Source organism: Rhyacophila brunnea, unplaced genomic scaffold (assembly GCF_057557595.1).
Source record: "Rhyacophila brunnea isolate RB1 unplaced genomic scaffold, BYU_Rbru_1.0 scaffold_5, whole genome shotgun sequence".
Classification (NCBI taxonomy): domain Eukaryota; kingdom Metazoa; phylum Arthropoda; class Insecta; order Trichoptera; family Rhyacophilidae; genus Rhyacophila; species Rhyacophila brunnea.
Genome location: NW_028233170.1, coordinates 38,413,599 through 38,434,339, shown reverse-complemented (window position 1 = coordinate 38,434,339; position 20,741 = coordinate 38,413,599). Strand labels below are relative to the sequence as shown.

General features: G+C 33.9%; 1 protein-coding gene across 1 annotated transcript; it reads right to left on the bottom strand.

Moving 5' to 3' along the window:
• Window positions 1-475: 475 nt before the first annotated feature.
• Zip71B (Zinc/iron regulated transporter-related protein 71B) lies at window positions 476-20,048 on the bottom strand. The gene is made up of 4 exons (XM_085955557.1): window positions 19,686-20,048; window positions 11,374-11,521; window positions 3,707-3,907; window positions 476-2,747 (listed from the first exon to the last, which is right to left on the bottom strand). The coding sequence occupies exons 1-4, from the start codon at window positions 19,851-19,853 to the stop codon at window positions 1,852-1,854; spliced, it is 1,413 nt and encodes a 470-aa protein (XP_085811683.1). The 5' UTR covers window positions 19,854-20,048; the 3' UTR covers window positions 476-1,851.
• Window positions 20,049-20,741: the final 693 nt, after the last annotated feature.

Sequence of the window (20,741 nt, the reverse complement as noted above, 5' to 3'; positions counted from 1 at the left end):
TAATACTTGGAGGCCCGAGGCGCTGACTGGTTTCAAAGTCCCCTGCGATTGAAATTTCAGTAAAAAATATTAAACCACCTTTATATATATATTTTTTATAAAATTTACAAAGTTTATTGTTTAAATTGGATTAATTAGCGTTAATAGATCGATGAGCATTATTTATCTGCTTCGTGTCGTATTAAACTTGTTCGTTTTTTATTATTATTAAAATTGTTCGTATTTCATGATGAGTTTGGAGGCGCCCTTGCGGCTCTGCTATAAGCCTCAATGTAAACGTGTTGTGTTGCAATGATTGTGCAGATAAACTTAAAATAATGCAAAAATTATGCATGATTATTATGTTTAAGATTTTGGAATTTTCTGATGAAGCTGGCGCCGCCTGCACTTCGAGGGAAACCTCCACTTAATTTCGTCTCTGTTCTGGCAGAACACACTAACTGGAGAATACTAGTTTTGAGTAATTTGACTTTGAAGTTGTTAAAATGTTTGAAATGGTCTATCATGTGAGTTTATTAAGTGATCATAAGAAGGATGACTTTAAAATAAAGACTGTTTATTTATTAAGAAGGTTTCCAGACGGTAAAGTTTGAAATAAGGACCATTTTGGTATAACTTACTCAATATGTCATTTTTTCGAATTAGTGTCTTCTGCCAGAATAGTGACGATTTGCACATTAAAAAATATCACATGTTATAATAAATAAATACTGATGCTTTCTTATACATAGGTAAACAAATTCTATAGACTTAGATATTTCGACTAACTAAACTGTATATAATAACATTATTTTATCGCAGCCACCTAAAAGGTTATACAATGATATTCATAAAATGAATACTGTCGTCTGAGGATAATTGATGGAATTTAAAATTTAATTCTAATTGGTTTTATGTATTATCGACGTAGGGTACATATACCAGTAACTCTTGTTTTAATGAACAATATATTTCGAGATATGTAGGTACCTTGGTACCTATATTATTAGTCCGGTGACATTGCTAAATTACCTCGTGTACCTATCTACTTTTGTATAAAAGCATGAGATTTGGCATGGTGAATAGGAACATTTTACAAGATATTGAGTCGCTTCAAAATTTACGCACGAGCCCCTAAATTCCAAAATCGCAGAGAAAAAAATATTTTTTGTCTGACTTGATTGATTTTCAGTTTGTAGTGTATTTTAGCGTGCTGAATCAATTCAAAGTTAAACTTTGCAATTGGAAGTAGGTAGGTACATAAAATACCAAGAAGGTAGGAAAAATTTAATTTTTCCTAATTTCGATTCAATGAAGATTTTTCTGATTATATTGATTATTTTAATACAAGTATATAAAAAAGATTTACACAAATGAAAACATCTTCTTTATTAAATGATTTTACAAAATAAATGTTAAAAAATATCTTTAGTATTTGCCTAAATTAATGGTTTTATACTAAAGTAAACAATTTATTGGATTTACCGAGCTCGGAGCTATGCCGCCAAACTACATTATTACAGAAAATAAGGTTCATCCTGAAATCTTATCGTTGGTTGGAAGTCGTATTGTAAAAAAACAGTAATTTTCTAACCTTTTTTAACATTTTGCATAGATACCTAATTCAGAAAAAATGGATAGCTGATCATTTAATCATCCCTTACTAATCCGTTGACTATCGACGCTGTCTCGAGCTTCGAATTTTAACCATTTGAATAAATATGAGCAGAACTAAAATTTTGTACATAAGTATGTTAAAATATCCAGTTTCTCTAACTTTCATTAATGAATTAAAAATAATAAATTCCTATTTACAATAATTATTATTACAATATTTACACATTTATAATATATCACAATACAATAGTATATTCAATCAAAAATAGATACCAGTGAATCCTCGTACAGTGCAATACTAAGCATTATGATTCCTCCCAAAAGAATACCGAAGAAAGCTAAACAAAAATCTAAAATCTTCGGTTTTCCTTTGCTGGTGATTTCTGGGACTAAATCAGCCAATGCTATGTAAAGAAATGTTCCAGCGGTTGCAGCGTATATCCACTGAGAGGACGATACGTGGTCTTTCGCCATCCATAAGCCGATGGCGGTACCGATAAAACTCACAATTGACGAAATTACATTGTAATACAGCGCTTTTCTGATACTCATCCCGGATCTTAGCAAAACTGCGAAATCACCCAATTCATGGGGTAGTTCGTGACAGAAGACAGCCAGAGCTGTAGCGAAACCGGTCACCGGATCATTACTAAATGCGGCTCCGATCGCCAACCCGTCGGTTAAATTGTGAAGACCGTCTCCTAATAGGACCATCACCACGACAGGTGACATTTTATGTTTCTCTTTCGTTTGTGGCACTGTTATCATTGCGTCGAGTTCAAAGTTGTTTGTATCTTGCAACTTATCGACGGTTTTCAAATCATGCGAGTGACCATGTCCGTTCTCACCTCCGGTCATAAGACGCATTATAGTTTCAATAGTATAAAATAATAAGACGCTCATCAGCGTGACGCAGCATTTGTATATTGGTACTTTGTGGTCGTGGGGCGCATTCTCGCGGGTGACTTCTTCAATTAATGCGTGCGGCAGGAGGTGAAGAAGGGCGTCTCCGCAGAGTGTTCCGATTGCGAGGGCTACCAGGAAATGCAAAATCTGGGCAAAAACTGCAGAATGGATGATCGGCATCAAAGCTACGCCGAAGAGACCAGTTGCGCTGATGATAAGGACGCTCAGACCGGCGTACAACCAACCTGAAATACAATTAAAATGCATTTAATAAAATCTCTAGCAAAGTCTAATGTCCTAGCAAAGTCTAATGTCACAAATGCAGTGAAGTTTATGCAATCTACTACAATAATTTAATTTCATTGTTTAATAATGATATTTTAAAAAGAATAATCACTCGATTGGTTTAGAGCCTGTGATTTTTCGACGTTTTTTTTTAATTTTTGAGAATTCTTGAAACCAAGAATATATAATCAACTATTTCTTTTATTCAAACGAATAATTCACAAGATTTAAGAATATATCATTCTGATTATTGAAATATATAATTTTAGAAAAACACTAACTGAGAGAGTATATCACAACCAATATAAAAAACTTTTTTGAAAAAAGTAAGCCAACCGGTCGGGAATCGAACCGGCATCTCCAACGGGTAAACGCCCCAAACTCATCGCATTCAACCATTATGCTACGGAAGACATACTCCAATATTTTTATATTGGAGAAATTCCTAGACGTCGGTTAGTAATCATTTGTAATAGTAAAATAGCTACCTACTTTGATTTAATAAACAAAAATCGATTGCCGAAGTAACATGATTTCGAAGAGCGCTGAGTGGTAGGTATTTAATAGCCAATAGCTTAAATATTGTCGTCATTAGTATGTCTTCCGTAGCATAATGGTTGAATGCGATGAGTTTGGGGCGTTTACCCGTTGGAGATGCCGGTTCGATTCCCGACCGGTTGGCTTACTTTTTTCAAAAAAGTTTTTTCTATTGGTTGTGATATACTCTCTCAGTTAGTGTTTTTCTAAAATTATATATAATGTTCAAGAATATATGTTTTCTCGAGAATTCCAGAATGGTTTTTTGAGATTCTCGAGAATTCTCGAGAAAACGACATTACCTACTATGAAATTACATTTTTGTGGCGAAAAAAATTACGTAGGTATGTGTAAAAAATCACAAATCACTGAGCATACTTACTGTAATATACATTGTTGGTGTCCTTTTTGAAAGCTTCCACGTGGTTGCAAGATCTTTGGTCCAGCTGGTAAACAAGCGCTGGACACAGCTTGAGGAACGTACTGCGTTTAATGAAGACTCCTGACTGATTTTCGATTCCGTAAATTTTCAAAATATCGCTCGGGGATAGGCATCTTTTTCTTTCCAACGCCGTCGTGTCAACTGAAAAAAAACAGAAACAACCATTTGAAAACGATTTAGCGCTAGGTACCTACCTAATAGTTTTATACTTACACAAAATACTATGCGATGATGAATTACTATGCTTATCGTGAGATATTTGTGATTAACGACAAGACATAAATGGTTAATGCTAAAATAGTTAATTTATCGTACGAGTATTTAAGTCATCTAGACGTGTTTCCCAAACTTTTTCATATCGCGGCCCCCAAAATCTGAACAAAAATCCGCGGCCTTCGTCCACCGAAAAAATAATTATCTTAATTATCAAAGGTCTTATTTGGCATTAATTATTATTACTATACACACATATTATACACAAATAAAATAAAAAAATATGAAGTCTACAAAAACAGTTTAATTTGGTTGCACGTTTTTAAATAAAGCAATATCGGTTCCGTTGAAAGGCATGCCATATGCTTATTTTTTACTATGAGTAATGACCAAACTGCTTCGGATAGGTTGGCTGTCGCAAGGGGAATAATGGTTACCAATGCTTTCGCAATATACGGATTTTCTTGCTGTTGCATTGCCCAAACTTTTGAAATACTTGTTTCATTAAATTCCACTTCAAGCGAAGTGCCTTTCTGATCTGATATCGATCAATTCTTCTTGAGCTGCCCACATAATATTATCATGTTTTAAGGATTTAGCAAAATAAATGTCGTTCTTATCCAAAAATAAATTTATTTTTTTGATCCTCATTAAGGTTAAGAAAATATTTTTTGAAGAATAACATTTTTAATATAAACCGAGAGTTTCACTGGAAGAAAGTAAGAAACTTATTCAAACATGAAAACATGTCCGAGCGTCTTTGACTAATACCATTTGACCACGTTGTTGGAAAGCTTGACTACCACTTCACCATATACGATCCTTAGAGGATGATAGGCCTCCATAGAATGGAGGATGTAGGTATTAACCAATTGGTATTAACATATTTGTTGGTACGAGAAATGGTGGTTAGCAACTTATTCAACCTATTAGGTCCATACTCTGACTCCAAACACAAATTGAAAAAACAATAATAATATGTATTTGCCAGAACCTGGGACCCACGACATTATAAGCCGACGTTGAAGTCGCTCGTCCATCATGGGCATGTTTTAAATTATTCATAGTCAAAATGTAGCTTTCTTTTCCCTGAAGTGAGGGTTTCCCTTCATTGATTTTGTCAAAAAAAGTCCCCCAACTAAAAATCAAAATACATCTACTTCTAATCACGAAATAGGGAATGATGTTCTGGTTTTTTGTCATAAAGAAAGTGGCGAAGTTCGTCACTAAGTTCTATACTTTGTATACAAATCATAATGAAACTTCATGCACTTAATCCATATCTTTGCGTAAAATGCTAAATACACGTTTTCACGACTGTCGTCCATTCGATATAATCAATAGTAGTTAGTCAATAAGTATATAATTAATATTTTTTTTGTATAATGTGTTCATATTATCTGACAAATTAAAATATAATATACATGATATATAATTTATTGTAAAAAATATTCATAATCAAATATTTGTAATTCCACTGGAACTTTTCGTGGCCCCTCGCAGAAGCCCTGTGCCTACCCCCAGGGAGCCACGACCCATGAGTTTAGGAAGCACAGACGATCCGTAGACCACATAATTATTATTGTCACACTGTTTGTGAGATTTAAATAGTTGTGAGATGATTCATCCCAAATCTCAATATCAGTTACAACCCTTGACACCGGTGGTGATTTTCTTTGACGCAGATAACGCAATCGATTCGCCGGAAGATTTAATAAGAGGCCTCGAAACAGTTCAATCTTGTAATCAAATTATTTTATTAAGACGTATTTTTCTCACAAATCTAGTATAATATATTACACATAAAAAGCATTAACAAATCCATGCAAAGGGTGATAGAACATAACTACTCTACTAACAGATACGTACTCGTACAGAAAAAATAAACCACCAATATTATTATATTAGGTACATCATCATTGTCACCTTAAAAATAATTGGACATTAGTAGAAGGAATTTATAGATTTTATTTTATTGTTTTTTTGGGGGGATTCTAAAACAATCATTGGCACGGGTCTCCTGGCACCTAAACACGCGACTGACTGACACATAATAATAATTATAGTACATTAATCTTATTGTTTGTCGTTGCTTCGGAGCGTATGGATAGTATATAGGCTTAGATTATAGAAAAATATATATAGGATAAGTAGGTGCTTCAAATCATCAATGTAAACAATTTGATTGCAATATTGCAAAATACCAACGTATCCAATGAATATCCCTGTTGATGTTAAAACTCATCAACTAGTCGTTGTAGGGTTACCCTTTTATCGTCTCTTGAATACAATTCTAATTTATCTTCTAATCTAATCTAACTAAATCCTAACTAAAATCTAACTAATCCGACAAATTTGAAAATTAAATTCGCTAGGTATCGAAAATCCATCAAACACTCCCGAAAAATATTTTAAGCGAGGCTAAAACAGCGCTCGAAATGGAAAAAATAATTAATGTGTTACATTTTCTATTATATGGCCTATCTATCTCAGACGGTCAAAATATTTTTTTCACGATAATTTTGTCGATGTCACGAGCCGGAACGGCGCTCCGGTCCATTTCGAGCCCTGCTAAAAATATTCAATTCTTACCATTATACTATTATTATGTAGGTAGCTAGGTTTTCCATGCAACTAGTTAATAAAGTCATGTACAATTACAATACCTACAATACCAATGCCCTATGATAGGAAAACATACCTAACTATTTTAATATACAACTATATCTAACTATGGCCCTCGTAGTCCAGTGCGTAAGGCGCCGGCTTTCCATCTAGGACCCCCGGGTTCTATTCCCGGAGAGGTCACAATATATTTATGTGATTTTCCCAAAAATTGTGTGTTTATGTTTGTTTCACTTGTATTACTAACTGTAATTGGGTCTAGTGGGGGTTTATACTGTTAAACACAATATATTTAATTAATAATAAATCAAAATAAATCATTAATCAGCTGATTTTGCGGGAGATGTTATTTTTTAATAACTTGGTCCCTATACATTTTTGTCTGATTTCATTCAAGTGTGAATCGGTTTCATGTCTCGGTTTAGGCTTAAAAACCAAAATATTTGATTAAAATAGTGGACATTATTATATAAAATGGGACGTCTGTAATGCGGTAACCCTTGGCATCATCACACCAGAAACGGGAAGTCGCTATTAACACTCGTTAGCATTCGACTTTACAGACCTCACTATCTGCCCAGTATCAAGTCATAAAATAATCAGATGATATGCCCACTTGAGATTGCAATAAGACTAATGCGTATAAAATAACATACTATTTTTAGTAGGAAAAATAAAAACGTGACGTTTTATTACGTAAGGAATAACATCACAATCTGAATCTAGCTATTGATAACGTTACGACACATCTCACCACATCAACAAGTTAATATTACATTATCAATAAATTTGTACTGATGTAGATAGATACCAATGATTGTTTTCTCTAATTAAAATTTAAAGAGACGTGAAAATTTCATAACTTTACAAATAAATTCCATTCGTTCATAATAATCATAATATGCAGTCATATAAAGTAGATACTACTACCAGTCGAAATGTAATAGCTCTTCGCAATTAAAATTCGAAATAACTAGGTACTTATAATAAATATAATATCGTCACTGTTCTGGCAGAAGACACTAATTCGAAAAAATGACATATTGAGTTAGTTATACCAAAATGTTCCTTATTTCAAACATTACCGTCTGGAAACCTTCTGAAAAATAAACAGTCTTTATTTTAAAGTCATCCTTTTTACGATTACTTGATAAACTCACATGATAGACCATTTCAAACATTTTAACAACTTCAAAGTCAAATTACTCAAAACTAGTATTCTCCAGTTAGTGTGTTCTGACAGAACAGAGACGATACATTCTACGAGAAATTTGGGGAACCCAAAATAACAAATCATTGAAAATTAGCGACTAAATTGGGCTAGTCGTGTTCGAAGAATCATCTCGGGCCGACCGGTCCGGAAAGTTTTGGGAGACCAAAATAATTGGGGTGGTTCAATGACATTATTAATGGACAACGCACTCAATACAGTACCTAGCAAGTAAATTCGCGCATAGCGACATTCGCACATGTATAGGTAGGCGTCACGCAATTTCCATTATGTGATATCACGCATCGGGAATTTATAGCAATATCACCATAGCATAGAACAGTGTTTTTAGTGTCAATGTTCATTAATTTGAGCGAACCCGTTCGAACCGAACCATTCGACAGACCCGACAAAAAGCATCGGGAATTTATAGTAATATCATCTTTATTGTAATGGCGTTAGAACAGATTATGCCATTCGGCAGACCCGACAAAAAAGTGAGTGTCATTTTTTTTCCAGATGCTTCGTCAATATTAATGTCATTGGGGTGGTTAGATAGGAGACCAGTGGCCGAGAACTTGCCCAGAAATGATTTGATGACGTGAAAAATAAGACTCGGTATACATACTCAAATGACAGTAAATTAAAAAAAATACGGAGAATTTACGGAGTCTCCATCGGGAAACGTTCAATTATTTCAATTTTGAGCCGGCTCCCGGATGGCAACCACACTAAGACGTAGCTTTTCTAAAGCAACGTGCCTTTTATGTCTGTATTGAAATGCCAGTGAATGCACGCATACGATAGAAAGCTAACAAAATGAATAGTTATAAAACTAAGACAGCTAAAAATGTATTTTAATTCAAATTACGAATCAAAATTGATGTCAAAACAATCAAAATTGATGTCATGTGGATGCCTATTGAATCAGGAAATTGAAAAAGTTGAAAAGTGGCTGATATTAAGTTGTACATGTAAATAATCACGTTTTAGGTAGACATTAATTTTCTGTTCGGGTTGTTAGACAATGTTATCATTGTTATCAATCTATAACTTCCGTACCGTAATTCAATAATAATCAATTAATACGTTATTTAAACACTCAATCGTGGTTTATCACTTATCAAACGTGTGTTTACTTACAAATCCATATTACGAATAGGTACATATTTTAGACACCACGTTAAGGTGACCGATAATTTTTCTCAGAGGTTAAAAGTAATAATCCATTCCTAAATGTCAAATAGGTAGTATTGGTTATTTGTCACTATCTTTATCCCGTGTATTGAGCCAATTATCTACTTATCATTTTATATTAATTCATTATTAAACAATGTTGCCATTGCGTTCCTATCATGCTTTACGTTTACACGTTGGTATTGTCAGAACGAAGGGTCACCGTGGGTTGAGTCACCAAAATAGTGCTGGACAACTCTGGAAGTAGTGTATGAAGATACAACATCAATGATAATTTATACGGCCGTTTATCGGTATCATAAGATACGACATCGAGACTGGAATCTTTGGGTGTTTCTCGTTAATATCATAAAATACTGTCCGACAAGAAGATCTAGGCGATAACCGGAAGTCGATAGCGAAGTGCGAATAACTAAATAGGAGGGGGCTTGTTAGTTCACAGTTTTAACACGTGGACAACCATCGATAACTGGTTATTATAACATCGTTGCAGTCGAAGTGCGGTTAAAAGTAGGAAGAGCTTATTAGTTCACAGTTTTAATATGTTGACAAGAAGATTTTGTTTGACAGTATCTGCTATTATGGTTGCAGCATCAGTCCCATGCGGCTCCGTCTCGGGACGGAATGAGCACTTAAAATCACTTCTTTCAGACATGTTTAAAGCATCATGGAAAGCGGCCGTGCATATCCACAGCTGTGTATATATGACGGGTGGTGGTGGGAACTTTAACGTAAAGTACCGTGGAATGAAAGGGGTTGCATAATGTGAGATATACCGGCTATTGTAGATACAATCGTGGTGAGACACTTAGAAAATCAAGAAATTATCATTATACTCGTAGTAAGCCACCGATTGCAACTGGAATTTTAAAAAAACATGCATGTCTTATTTGACATTAGTAGGTATGTATTTGTTCATATTACAATGTTGTTTATTTAAAAGCTCTTAATAAACTTGCAAAGTTTAGTAGGTAAATAGTATTGTACAATATCTCCTTGCAAAATTGATAAGTATATGTAATGGGATATCTAAAGAAAATTTGATTTATCCGTTAAAAAAGCCCGTCACTTTGATTCTGAATTCCTTAAATTCACTGGCAAAAAAAAATTGGCCGGAAAAGCTAAAAATAAAATAAAATGTCTTAACTTTCAGTCTGAACGGAATTTCTTAAATATTTCAGTTTAAAATACTCCCGAGTATCGCATACGGTGTAAGATTTATACCGTATGGCAACACAAAATTCATCATTATCTAAAGTAAGAAGCGCAGCAATTAGCGGATCCTCGCTGATCATGTTTATAAAAGAATCTACAGGACGACGTCATCAGATGCGCTTCCTGTTCTAGCAGGGGTATTGAATGTCCTGCGACGTTGAATATGAGAATAGATTACCATAATTTTGTGGTGGATTAAGCCGGATCAACTTTACCATCGAGGGCGTCCATCTGATGCCCCTTCGATACCCGAAAGTATCTTTCAGGCACTGTGTGAAAGCTTTAGTTTACAAGATAGCTCTCGTGGTATGGTAATCGATGTGGTCGGCATCCATCAAGGGGTGGCAAACATTTATTTTTCTCCCACATAGGTACCTACATCCTGAAGGCTTCGGATGAGACAATTAAAACCAACAAACTTGGTAAGCTCATTCCTGATTGGTAATGATTTCTCCGCGGCTAAACTAAACGGGTTTCGTTTGGTAAAAAATGGGAAATACGTCCTCCGGGACTGCTCGCTGATCCAAGAGAGCGAAGTTGTTTCCAAGGGTCATTCAACCAAGGCCAACTTTGATGCATTTGAATAGGGTATGGGGAATGTATAGGGAACAGAATAATCCAGATTCATTTACCCCTTCCTTAACCGTACATCTGATACGGCAGAGCTTCAATATAATACGGCTACAGGAAGAAAAATGACGACTATGGAAGTCAAGATCTTTGCGTTTACTTATAGCATTATGGAAAGTGGCGGTGCTGCGGCTGCACATAAGGCGAAGAGTTTTAAATCCTGGTACATGGAGTACAACCCATCGGTTTACCTGATTTACATTCCACCATCACTGTCTGGATATCTCCCGCGAAATGTTCGGCTCAAAGGTGTCAATCAGTCACGCTGCTTTTGCCGTGTGTGTCCATGATTCGCGCTCATATTCCATGACGTTTTTTTCTTATCCCAGAACTATAATATTGGTAGCAGTGACAAATGTGACTGGTTTACAAAGGAAATCATCGCTGTAATATTCTATTCACCTGGACAATTTTTGATTATTTTCGTTCCTGGGGGGAGAGGATCCGGACTTCTTTTTGTACGCGCCTGAATGTATATTATTAAAAAAACAGTAAAATTTTGTCCACGTGTAGGTACCTTTTTCAAGAGCGGCGTGTCTTTTGTGCCTGTGGTCGGCATCGTGAATTTCGCTGAAAGTTCCATTGACTCTGTGCAGTGCGAGCTCGTGCGGCGCACGGAATAAATCTCCGCCGAGGCCCAGATTGTCCAGCAAATGTTCAAAGCCCTGAAAAACACAGCAAAATTACTTACTGTTTTATAACTATCTTTCAAGTTCTCAGACATATTTATCTATCTAGCTAGCATCTGTCACTGTGAATAGGCATATTATACAGTCGGGCGTCGTATTGTTTTTTGCAAAATCGATTTTTTCTAGTGTGTCTATGCATGGGATTGTTTTCAAATTATGTATACATTATACATTGGTGGTTTTACCTATGTGATTTATAATATAATAATTATAATATTATGACGTAGCGACTGCCTCATCTGCTAGAAAACTGTCACTGGAAACTTGCGTGCAATAAATGAATCTGGCGTATGGCGTTAAAACGTCACCGTGAAAACTTTATTTTTTTTCATAAAAACGGTAGATTTTGTTAGGAAGCATTTTTGAAGCATCAAGAAGATTTTTTGGTGGTTGGAAATTCTCTCTACGTTAAACTTAAAAGGAACTTCATACTTTTGGACGTCGTTCGTTTAGGACAGGGGTTGTCAAATTCCCAATTCCCAATTCCCAATTTTTACAAAAACTTTTGCAAAATTCACAATTTTTATTTTTTATCATTGATTTGTACACTTATTACTTATATTATTTATAATGACATTATCGCGAGACTAAATTTTCCTCCGTGATAGTTGATGCAAAATGGTATGATTGTTGTTGTTTTAAAACCGCCCATTGTAAAAGTCGTCAAATTAAATATTTCACTTTTGAAATACAATTTTATTGGTGGATTTAACAGGCAAAGAGTTATGGAGCTCCAAATTTGTAGGTCTTGCCACCAATATTGAGGATTTGGAGAGAGAAAAATGCAATTTAATTTCACAACACAAGTGGAGCGCTCTAGGTCTACATAAGGTAGATACTAAGATTTTTAATACATGGTGTAGCTTTCCTAACTTATATTCGGTATACATAATATGTATGTGAACAATCATTTTTAAACATGAACAATATAAAAAGCATTTAGAGAAGCCAAATAACCGATGAGAATTTGGAGTCGCGCCTGAAGTTAAAAACTACAAGTTACATACCAAACATACAGAAACTCTCCAAAGAAATGCAAGGAAGATCATTGTTTACATTAAGGAACGCGTGAAAATTAAATGTAATTCATATTCGGTAAAAATTATATTTATAATTTCAACAATAAAAATTTACGATAGTGTTATTCGGGAAATCTTCTTCGCTTAATAAATAAACAATTATAAATTGTAATTAATTCATTTAAATAAATCATATGTATAAAAATATACGGATGGCTCTCGAATTTTTTTTTAACCGCTGTGCCACTCATATTTGGCTCCTTTTGTTCAAAAGTTTGCTGACCCCTGGCTTAGGATAATACTTTTATCGTAGTAGATTTTTGGGTTTCCACCGTGTGTCCTTCTTCCTTCTTTCCTCGACGAGCTCTCGCGTGTCTTAGCCCTACGATAGTCGAAAATATATAATAAACGAGATACATACGTACCTTATGAATTTTTCAGAAAATTCGAAACAAAAAATATTAAAGGAGATTTTATATCTTTGCCCAAGGGCGGCAATGAATCCAAAATCTATTTCAATATTATGTACTATCAAAATTTCACGAATAAAATGTCATGTTCTTATTCACACTTCTTGCTCTTTCGATCGTAAAATAGATGATTTTTTTGACGGTTTCAAACTTTATTGACAAATAAATAACATTGATTTAGTCAATGCGTTGCGAAAATTATTTTTAATTTATTACAAAAGGTAATTGACCTTTATTTTGCTTGACCGTTCGTTGTAGACGTAGGTACTGAGAATTTTTTCTCAGCAATTTGAATGTTTGAAAAGCTCCGAGGCCTCAAACAATTTGGAAGCCCTCCATAAAATCTAATTTTCAATTTTTCAATTTCAATTTCAATTTATTTATTTTTACATATTGTGGACATTGCAAATTATAAGTTTAAGACGTTCACAACATGACATAAAAAAGAGATAGATAATATGTTATTAAACAAATTTAATATGTACATACAAAAATATTAATTATATAGGTACATGGAAATACACCGGATGAGTTAAGCAGACCCTATTTTAAAAATTTATAAAATAACGTCCACCTATACTCATCCTCACGTAGGCGGAATATATCAACACCCGAAGCAATTTCGTTGGAGATAGTTATCGCCCTCCCAATTGGCATTACCAGTGGCAGGTTGGTTCTGCACCTTGGGAGAATAAACAACTGATGTTCTCTATTTCTAAGATAGTTATCAGGGACACACAGGTCAACACTGCCCAGAATGGCAGAGTTCTCATTTATACCTCGTATAAGTCGAAAAAAATACATGGCTAAATAAAGATTTAAATAAAGAAATAAAGAAGAAAGGCCCACTATGTTCAGGCTGCGGCACGAAACTGTGAATTTCGATCGTAGTGATAGTTACCGATTACACTTCGAATTCGATATAGTAAACTGTTTGTAGAATATGAGGATTATTTAATATTAAAAAATGGTATACATTAATTAAGATTAACGAAATATGCAACCGAAGAAGTAAAGCAATAACCAGCACTGCGATCGGAAATCGCAATTTAGTGCCGCGGCATGACTATAGACGACCTTGATAAAATCGTTTTAGCCCAAAGAGATTGAAAACTTTTTGCTTTTAGCCATATTAATGACCAATTCAACTCATCATATTTGTATACTATTTTCATCGTTTGCCTCTACTTGAGTATTATTTGAATATTCAACCGAATTTGTAGGTTGGTTTTTTAATTTTCACACCAATCTTATATATCAGCTGCTCTCAAACTTTTTACGAATGCGTGGAACCGAAACCAAAATTTAAAAAAAATCAGTATACCGCCATAACATTGTAAATAATATATTATACTATATTATTTTAATACCTACTACACAAATTATCTATACATGTACCAGTAGTTGCACCGGCGGTATATCATGTATCTAGTCTTACCCATGAAATTGTGGCAGGTTTTACACATGTTATGAGTAGAACGTGGAAACCTTTACAGGCTGTGAAAAAGGATTTATTAATTAAATTAAATATAATAATAATATTGTGATAAGTACTGATTCAATTTAGTTAGAACCTGCTACTATTGTGGAGGCCCATATGAAAAGAAAATAATATATAAATATATAGATAAAAGAAAAAAAAAATATATAGTTATTTAAATCAATTAGGTACATTACCACTTATCAGGCACTCGATATACCTACAGCGGGTACTCGAAAAAGTCGTGCAAATGTATGGAGTGCGTTTCAATTTTCATAATATCACATTGAAGTATGGAAATTTTCTATCTACTAAAACAACATCGTCTAAAATTATTACCTACATAATATTATGACTCTTAATATAAATAATTATAACAATCTGTACATGAAAATATTCAAGGTTAAATTTAAGATAACAGATATACGATAATTTAAATTATTTCCGTCTACTCGGATAAGTGAAATCAATATCATATAGATTTAGATTATAGGTTGGAACCGTAAACAATGTGTTCATACAGGGCTCGAAATGGACCGGAACGCACCGGAGCGCCGTTCCGATTAATAAAATCTCGTAGGAAAATAATTTAACCGTCTGAGATAGATCGGCCATAAAACAAAAAAACCTAACACTTATTGTTATAAAATACTCATAAATTTAGATAACTATGTTAATATTTTCGTAAAATCATCGAGCGCTCCGGTTCGTAAAATTTTTACAATTATTACATTCCGCGATTCATTACAGCGAACTGAGAATTTGTTTTATTGATATTTTCAAAATATATAGAAAGAGTAGTAAACGTGGGTTTGGGTTACAATGATTCACATGATGACATTCATGCGCTATTGTCCTTCTCTTGATGAAAAATTATAGTACCTAAGTCATGGCCCCCACATCCTGAGGCGGGCCCCCAAGCTAGGCCCCCCTACCTATCTCTAAGGGTAAAGGCAGTGTGACGCACTGTAGTAGAGTTTTCCAAATGGTGTATGCGGTATAATTAAGGTGTATTTTTAGATTTTTTTTGTATTTTTAATATGTAAATCCATTTGAATTATAGAGTTATCGAGTATCGGCACACAGTTAAAAATTGCATCGTACAACCAAATATTTTAAATTAGTAATAACATTCATGTAAAATAGCGCCGCAGGCGACTTTTTTTGCTATTAGAGCAAATTTGTGATGTGTTTATCTCAGTTATCTGGTCGACTCGTGACGCCGGGCCCACAGGCCTGTCAGCCCCCCTTTGTGGTGGCCATGGCCTATATATTATGTACCATTTCCCTATCCAAAGTCAGACGCATCAGGCCACAACCGCCTTGGATACTGAGCCACTTATGAAAGTGTTGTGTAGCTAAGAGAATCTGTTTCAACCTACTCTTCTGATGCATTTTCCTTTCTCTGCATTGCGAGTTGAATTAAATCGTATTTCATGCTGCGGAAAATATTCCCGAAATATGCATATTCTCTGTGTTTGATAGTAAATAGTAATATGTTATTTTACACACTATTAATAAATTTATCTAATACACAGGGGGGTGTGTGGGGCAGTGGCGAAGGGTGGAGATAGGCTGTTAAGATACGACTTAAATTGTGCACATAAAACTATATCAGTAATGTATTTATGTAATATGTATTTATTTTTACTGAGCCGAGACTACAATTTACAGGTGGTGTTGTTTAGTTTTCAAAAAATAATTAAACCCTGCCTAACCTAGCCAAGTTATGGGTGACCCGACAAAATAGAGTACACTCTTTCAGTCATACTTATTATTGTTTTCGTTGAATTAAGAATATATATTACAGATGGTTGGGTAAGTTTTTTTAAACTTTATTAAGCCTTGCCTATACCAAACCATTTCTTCTTCTATTAACATTTATGTATGATTTAATAACATAATTTTAGATATTTTCTAGATAGACGAATTCTTTTTGACTATTTTCTATTATGGCTTGGTTTCGCAGGGTTAATTTAAATTTAAAAAACAGACCAACACCATCTGTAAATTGTAGTCTTAGTTCAATGAAAACAAATACGAATGACTGACAAAGTTTAGTGTGCACTATTTATGGTGGATCTTAACAGCCTACCTCCATCCTTCGCCACTGGTGTGGGGTAAGGGTGTTTCTAAATTGGTTGCCCCCACTCCTCTCGGCATGCTACAACACGGAAAGCCTGTGTCAGTGGAAAACCCGTATTGGTGAAAGCATCTGAGGCATCCAATGTCTAATAGAGAATACAACGTGGACAATACAAATTGACACTATTCAGGGCTCGAAATGAACCGGAGCGCCGTTCCTGTTCGTGAAATCGGTAAAATTATCGCTCCGTCTCGTGGAAAAAATAATTTGACCGTCTGAGCTAGATAGGCCATATAATGGAAAATCTAACTCTAACTATATTTTATGAAATACACATAAAATTAACTATGTAAAAATCTTCAGAAAACTGTCGAGCGCTCCGGTTCGTAAACTTTTCCATTTCGAGCGCTGACACTATTAACTATTTGTGGATGCGACAAGTCGCAATAAATTGCAATTAAAACTGCACTCCAGGTATTCACCGCTAGACTCAAAGTGCGGTGTCTGAGTATGGGGAATTTAACCGGAAAAAGCGGGCATCCACCTGATGCGAAGAGGGGTTATATTACGTTGCAGGTGGATAAATGCGGAATTCAGAGGAAACTGCTTAAACCCACCCACTCTTACAACATTAAAAAAATCATTGATAAATTAATATAGACATTTTTTCGAAATTGACTCCCCCATACCATTTACAAATAGCGAAGGGCGGAGGTAGGCTGTTAAGATCCGCCATAAATAGTTCACATCAAACATTGTTTGTCATACGTATTTGTTATTATTGAACCAATACTACTACTTATAGAATATGTTGTTAGTTAGTTTTAAAAAAATAATTAAACCCTGCCTAAACCAAACTATAATAGTTTTGGTATACTTTGGGCGATATGATACAATTGTGCATTCCTTTTCATTCATATTTATTTGATATAAAATATTATTCTATCTATAAAATATCCAAAGTTATGTATGATTTAATTGCATGGTTTTAAATATTTTGCAGATATACCTACCTACGAGTATTTTTTGACTATTATCTATTATGGCTTGGTTTTCGGAGGGTTTAATTGAATTATAAAAACTAACCAACACCATCTGTAAAGCGGTGTCTTATTTCATGAAAATGAATACGTATGACTAACAAAGTTTAGTGTGCACTATTTATGGTGGATCTTAACAGTCTTCCTCCACCCTTCGCCATTGACACTTCCTGTATGCGTGCCTGCAAATTAGCTAACAAAAAAGTAAATAATATGAATGTGTTTAAGAAAAGTACTGTGTTACCTACTTATCTTAACATTTTTAGTGAATTCCATTTAATGCTTATCGATTCTGAATGATTTTTACGTGGATTTTATTTTTGCTATCGATTATTGTCAAATGAGTTGAATCGGAATGTGCAATCTTAAAGTATCTAAGTAGCTAGTTCTTATTAGATAATGTGGAACTGTTGATTGTTTAAGAATATTACACTGCATTGTTTTGTTGAAGTGCATGAATTATAATAATCTATTGATTATTGTTACTAAATACTCATAAATTACCAAGTATTCTGAATAATCCACTTATTGATATTATTAATAATTATTGTGGCATCAAGATTTTCTTTCACCGGAGATAATTATTATTATTTACATTTACAACAAAATAGATGCAAAGTTTGCATAATACTATTTATGTCCAAAAATCAATAATATCGAACGAAATTGTATTTACATGATTAAGTTTGTTTAATTTGTCATATTTATTTACACAAATAGGCATTTATATTGTTGAAATATCATTTCATATCGCCAGACTGGTAATTCCAGAATATAATATTGTTATAAGTGGATTTCATTACACGACGTCACGCTTAAACGTTATTAATTATTCTATACGCAAGAAAAAAATATATGACATTATTGGTGAAATGTAAAATATTCATATTATATTAGAATATTTTATATAATATAATAGAAAACGTTTTAAATATATATAATTCAATTGTGTATAATACATGTATTACCGATCACTGATTTCAAAAAAAGATAATCCAAGGATCGTTTTAATAGATTTTTTAATAATAATACAATTGTAAATGTAATTAAATATTTTTAAATTTCAAGAAGTTTTGAAATAATATAATAACTTGGGACTTAAATTACGAAACTATTTATTAAAATGGAAGAACATAGATTCTTCACAATTATTGGTAATACAATTTATAAAAATGAAAGATAAATTATTTATTATTAATGATAAGAGATGAAAACGACAATACTTCTATATCATTATAATTATTATCATCCATATGGGCAACCATTTAAAACAATAATCGAATAAAACTCCCACTGTTTCAAATGTTCTATCTATGGAGTAAACTAAATAATAGTTAAAGATGCAATACATACATAATAATATTAATAAATATGTGAACAGTAAATAGGTAGGCACATTTACCATAAACCGTATTTAGTTAGACCTATTTGATGGAAATACATGGTATGATAAAAACAAGCCCTTTAATGTAAATTATATTCTTTTAATTTTCGTAGTGGGTTTTTCTACGCTATTTTAATGTGACACATTGCTGGCTTCATATACATAGACATCTTCAAACCAATTGAGGGTTAGGGCCTACGCGGTCTTAATTGGACCTAAATTGTTATTTTTTGAACAAGTACGAACAATAAAATAGTAGGTAGGTTTTGAAAACACTTCTGGGAAAATATTTTATAACCTGCATCTCTCGGGTATCGCGCCCACGCACATATACCACTATGCTAAAGGAGTCATACTTAATTACGAATTTTTATAACTAATGGCTTTTAATACTTTCTGAAGCGCTTTCCAAATTTAGTTTATTGAAACCGAATTTATGTAAGTATGTTCAATAATTAGAATGTTACAATCTTAAATCTTGTGAATTATTCGTTGAATAAAAGAAATAGTTAATTAAAAAATAAAATAGTACTTAGGTACATAAAAAAGTGTTTGTTTATGTAATAATTGGCACGAAAACTTATAGTATATACAGGTATATAGTTTTATTATTGACAATGAGTATATTACAAAAGATTACGATTAAATCAATTATTCTTACTTCGAATGTTATCACACCCGCATCGCCATATTTGTCGAAAATTTTGTCCAAGAAAAACTCCTGATTCTTCTCATGTCCGCCGACCGAAGATTCGTTTTCACCGCTCCCCACTAGCGCAAAGCAAGCGTGGCAGAAAGCCAAAACTGACACAACTCGAAGAACTGTCATAACGCGTGAAAGGTACTTTACTTGATGAAAGTTAATCTGATACTAGCTGTCAACACGATTCCGCCAAATGATTTGAGCAGGTAAACCATTGATCATTTGTCATCGGTAAACAAATAGTAATTGTAAATCAGAGTCTAAGGTTTGATTAGTCGCTTCGTAGATAACGATACTTTGTTTGTGTGTAGCGGGCGGACAGTTAGCAAGACACATTTTGTAAATAGACGTCCAGCGGAGACGTCGAAATCCAAAGCGACGCGGAACAACATGAGCGTCCTCTGACTGCAACTAGCACCAATCAAGCTATACAATTATATTATTATAATGCAGTGCCGCAACCAGTTCGAGGTTAAGGGTGTTTTACCTACTGTATTATTGAAACAAACATCATTGATTCACCTTCAACCCAATTACTGATCACCGACAGGGTTGATAACCGACCACACTACCTAGTAAAATTTTAAGAATATTGTCTACATTGTAAAACCAATAGGTATATAATTAAGCGAGGAGATTTTTATTGGTTTTGGAAATCAGTAAGAAATAAATCAATAGAACATAACATTATAATTATAGTAATGAAACTTTATTAATTAGAATTAAGGCTATCAATTTTGACCTATATGCTTTGTAATTCGTGAAATAGATGGCTCTATGAAATCGCAACTTTTGATGTGAACTGTCAATTCTTAGTGGAAAGGCGTAGGTAGACTTAATAATATTCCATAAAATTTAATAACGGTGGATCAGCTTTTGTTCGCTGAAAACTGAAAAACGAAAGTTCGAAAAACTGAAAATACACTGAATACTCTTAATTTTAACTGGAACACCAGTGGCGCACCCAGGGGGGGAGCCAAGGGGCCCTGGCACCCCCCAAAACTGAAAATTATC

Coding starts and splice junctions, on each gene's coding strand:
- Zip71B (XM_085955557.1), bottom strand. CDS start 19,853: ATGACAGTTCTTCGAGTTGTGTCAGTTTTGGCTTTCTGCCACGCTTGC. Junction 11,522..19,685: donor CGGGTGTGATAACATTCGAA/GTAAGAATAATT, acceptor TGTGTTTTTCAG/GGCTTTGAACATTTGCTGGA. Junction 3,908..11,373: donor ACACGCCGCTCTTGAAAAAG/GTACCTACACGT, acceptor GTTTTTTTTCAG/TTGACACGACGGCGTTGGAA.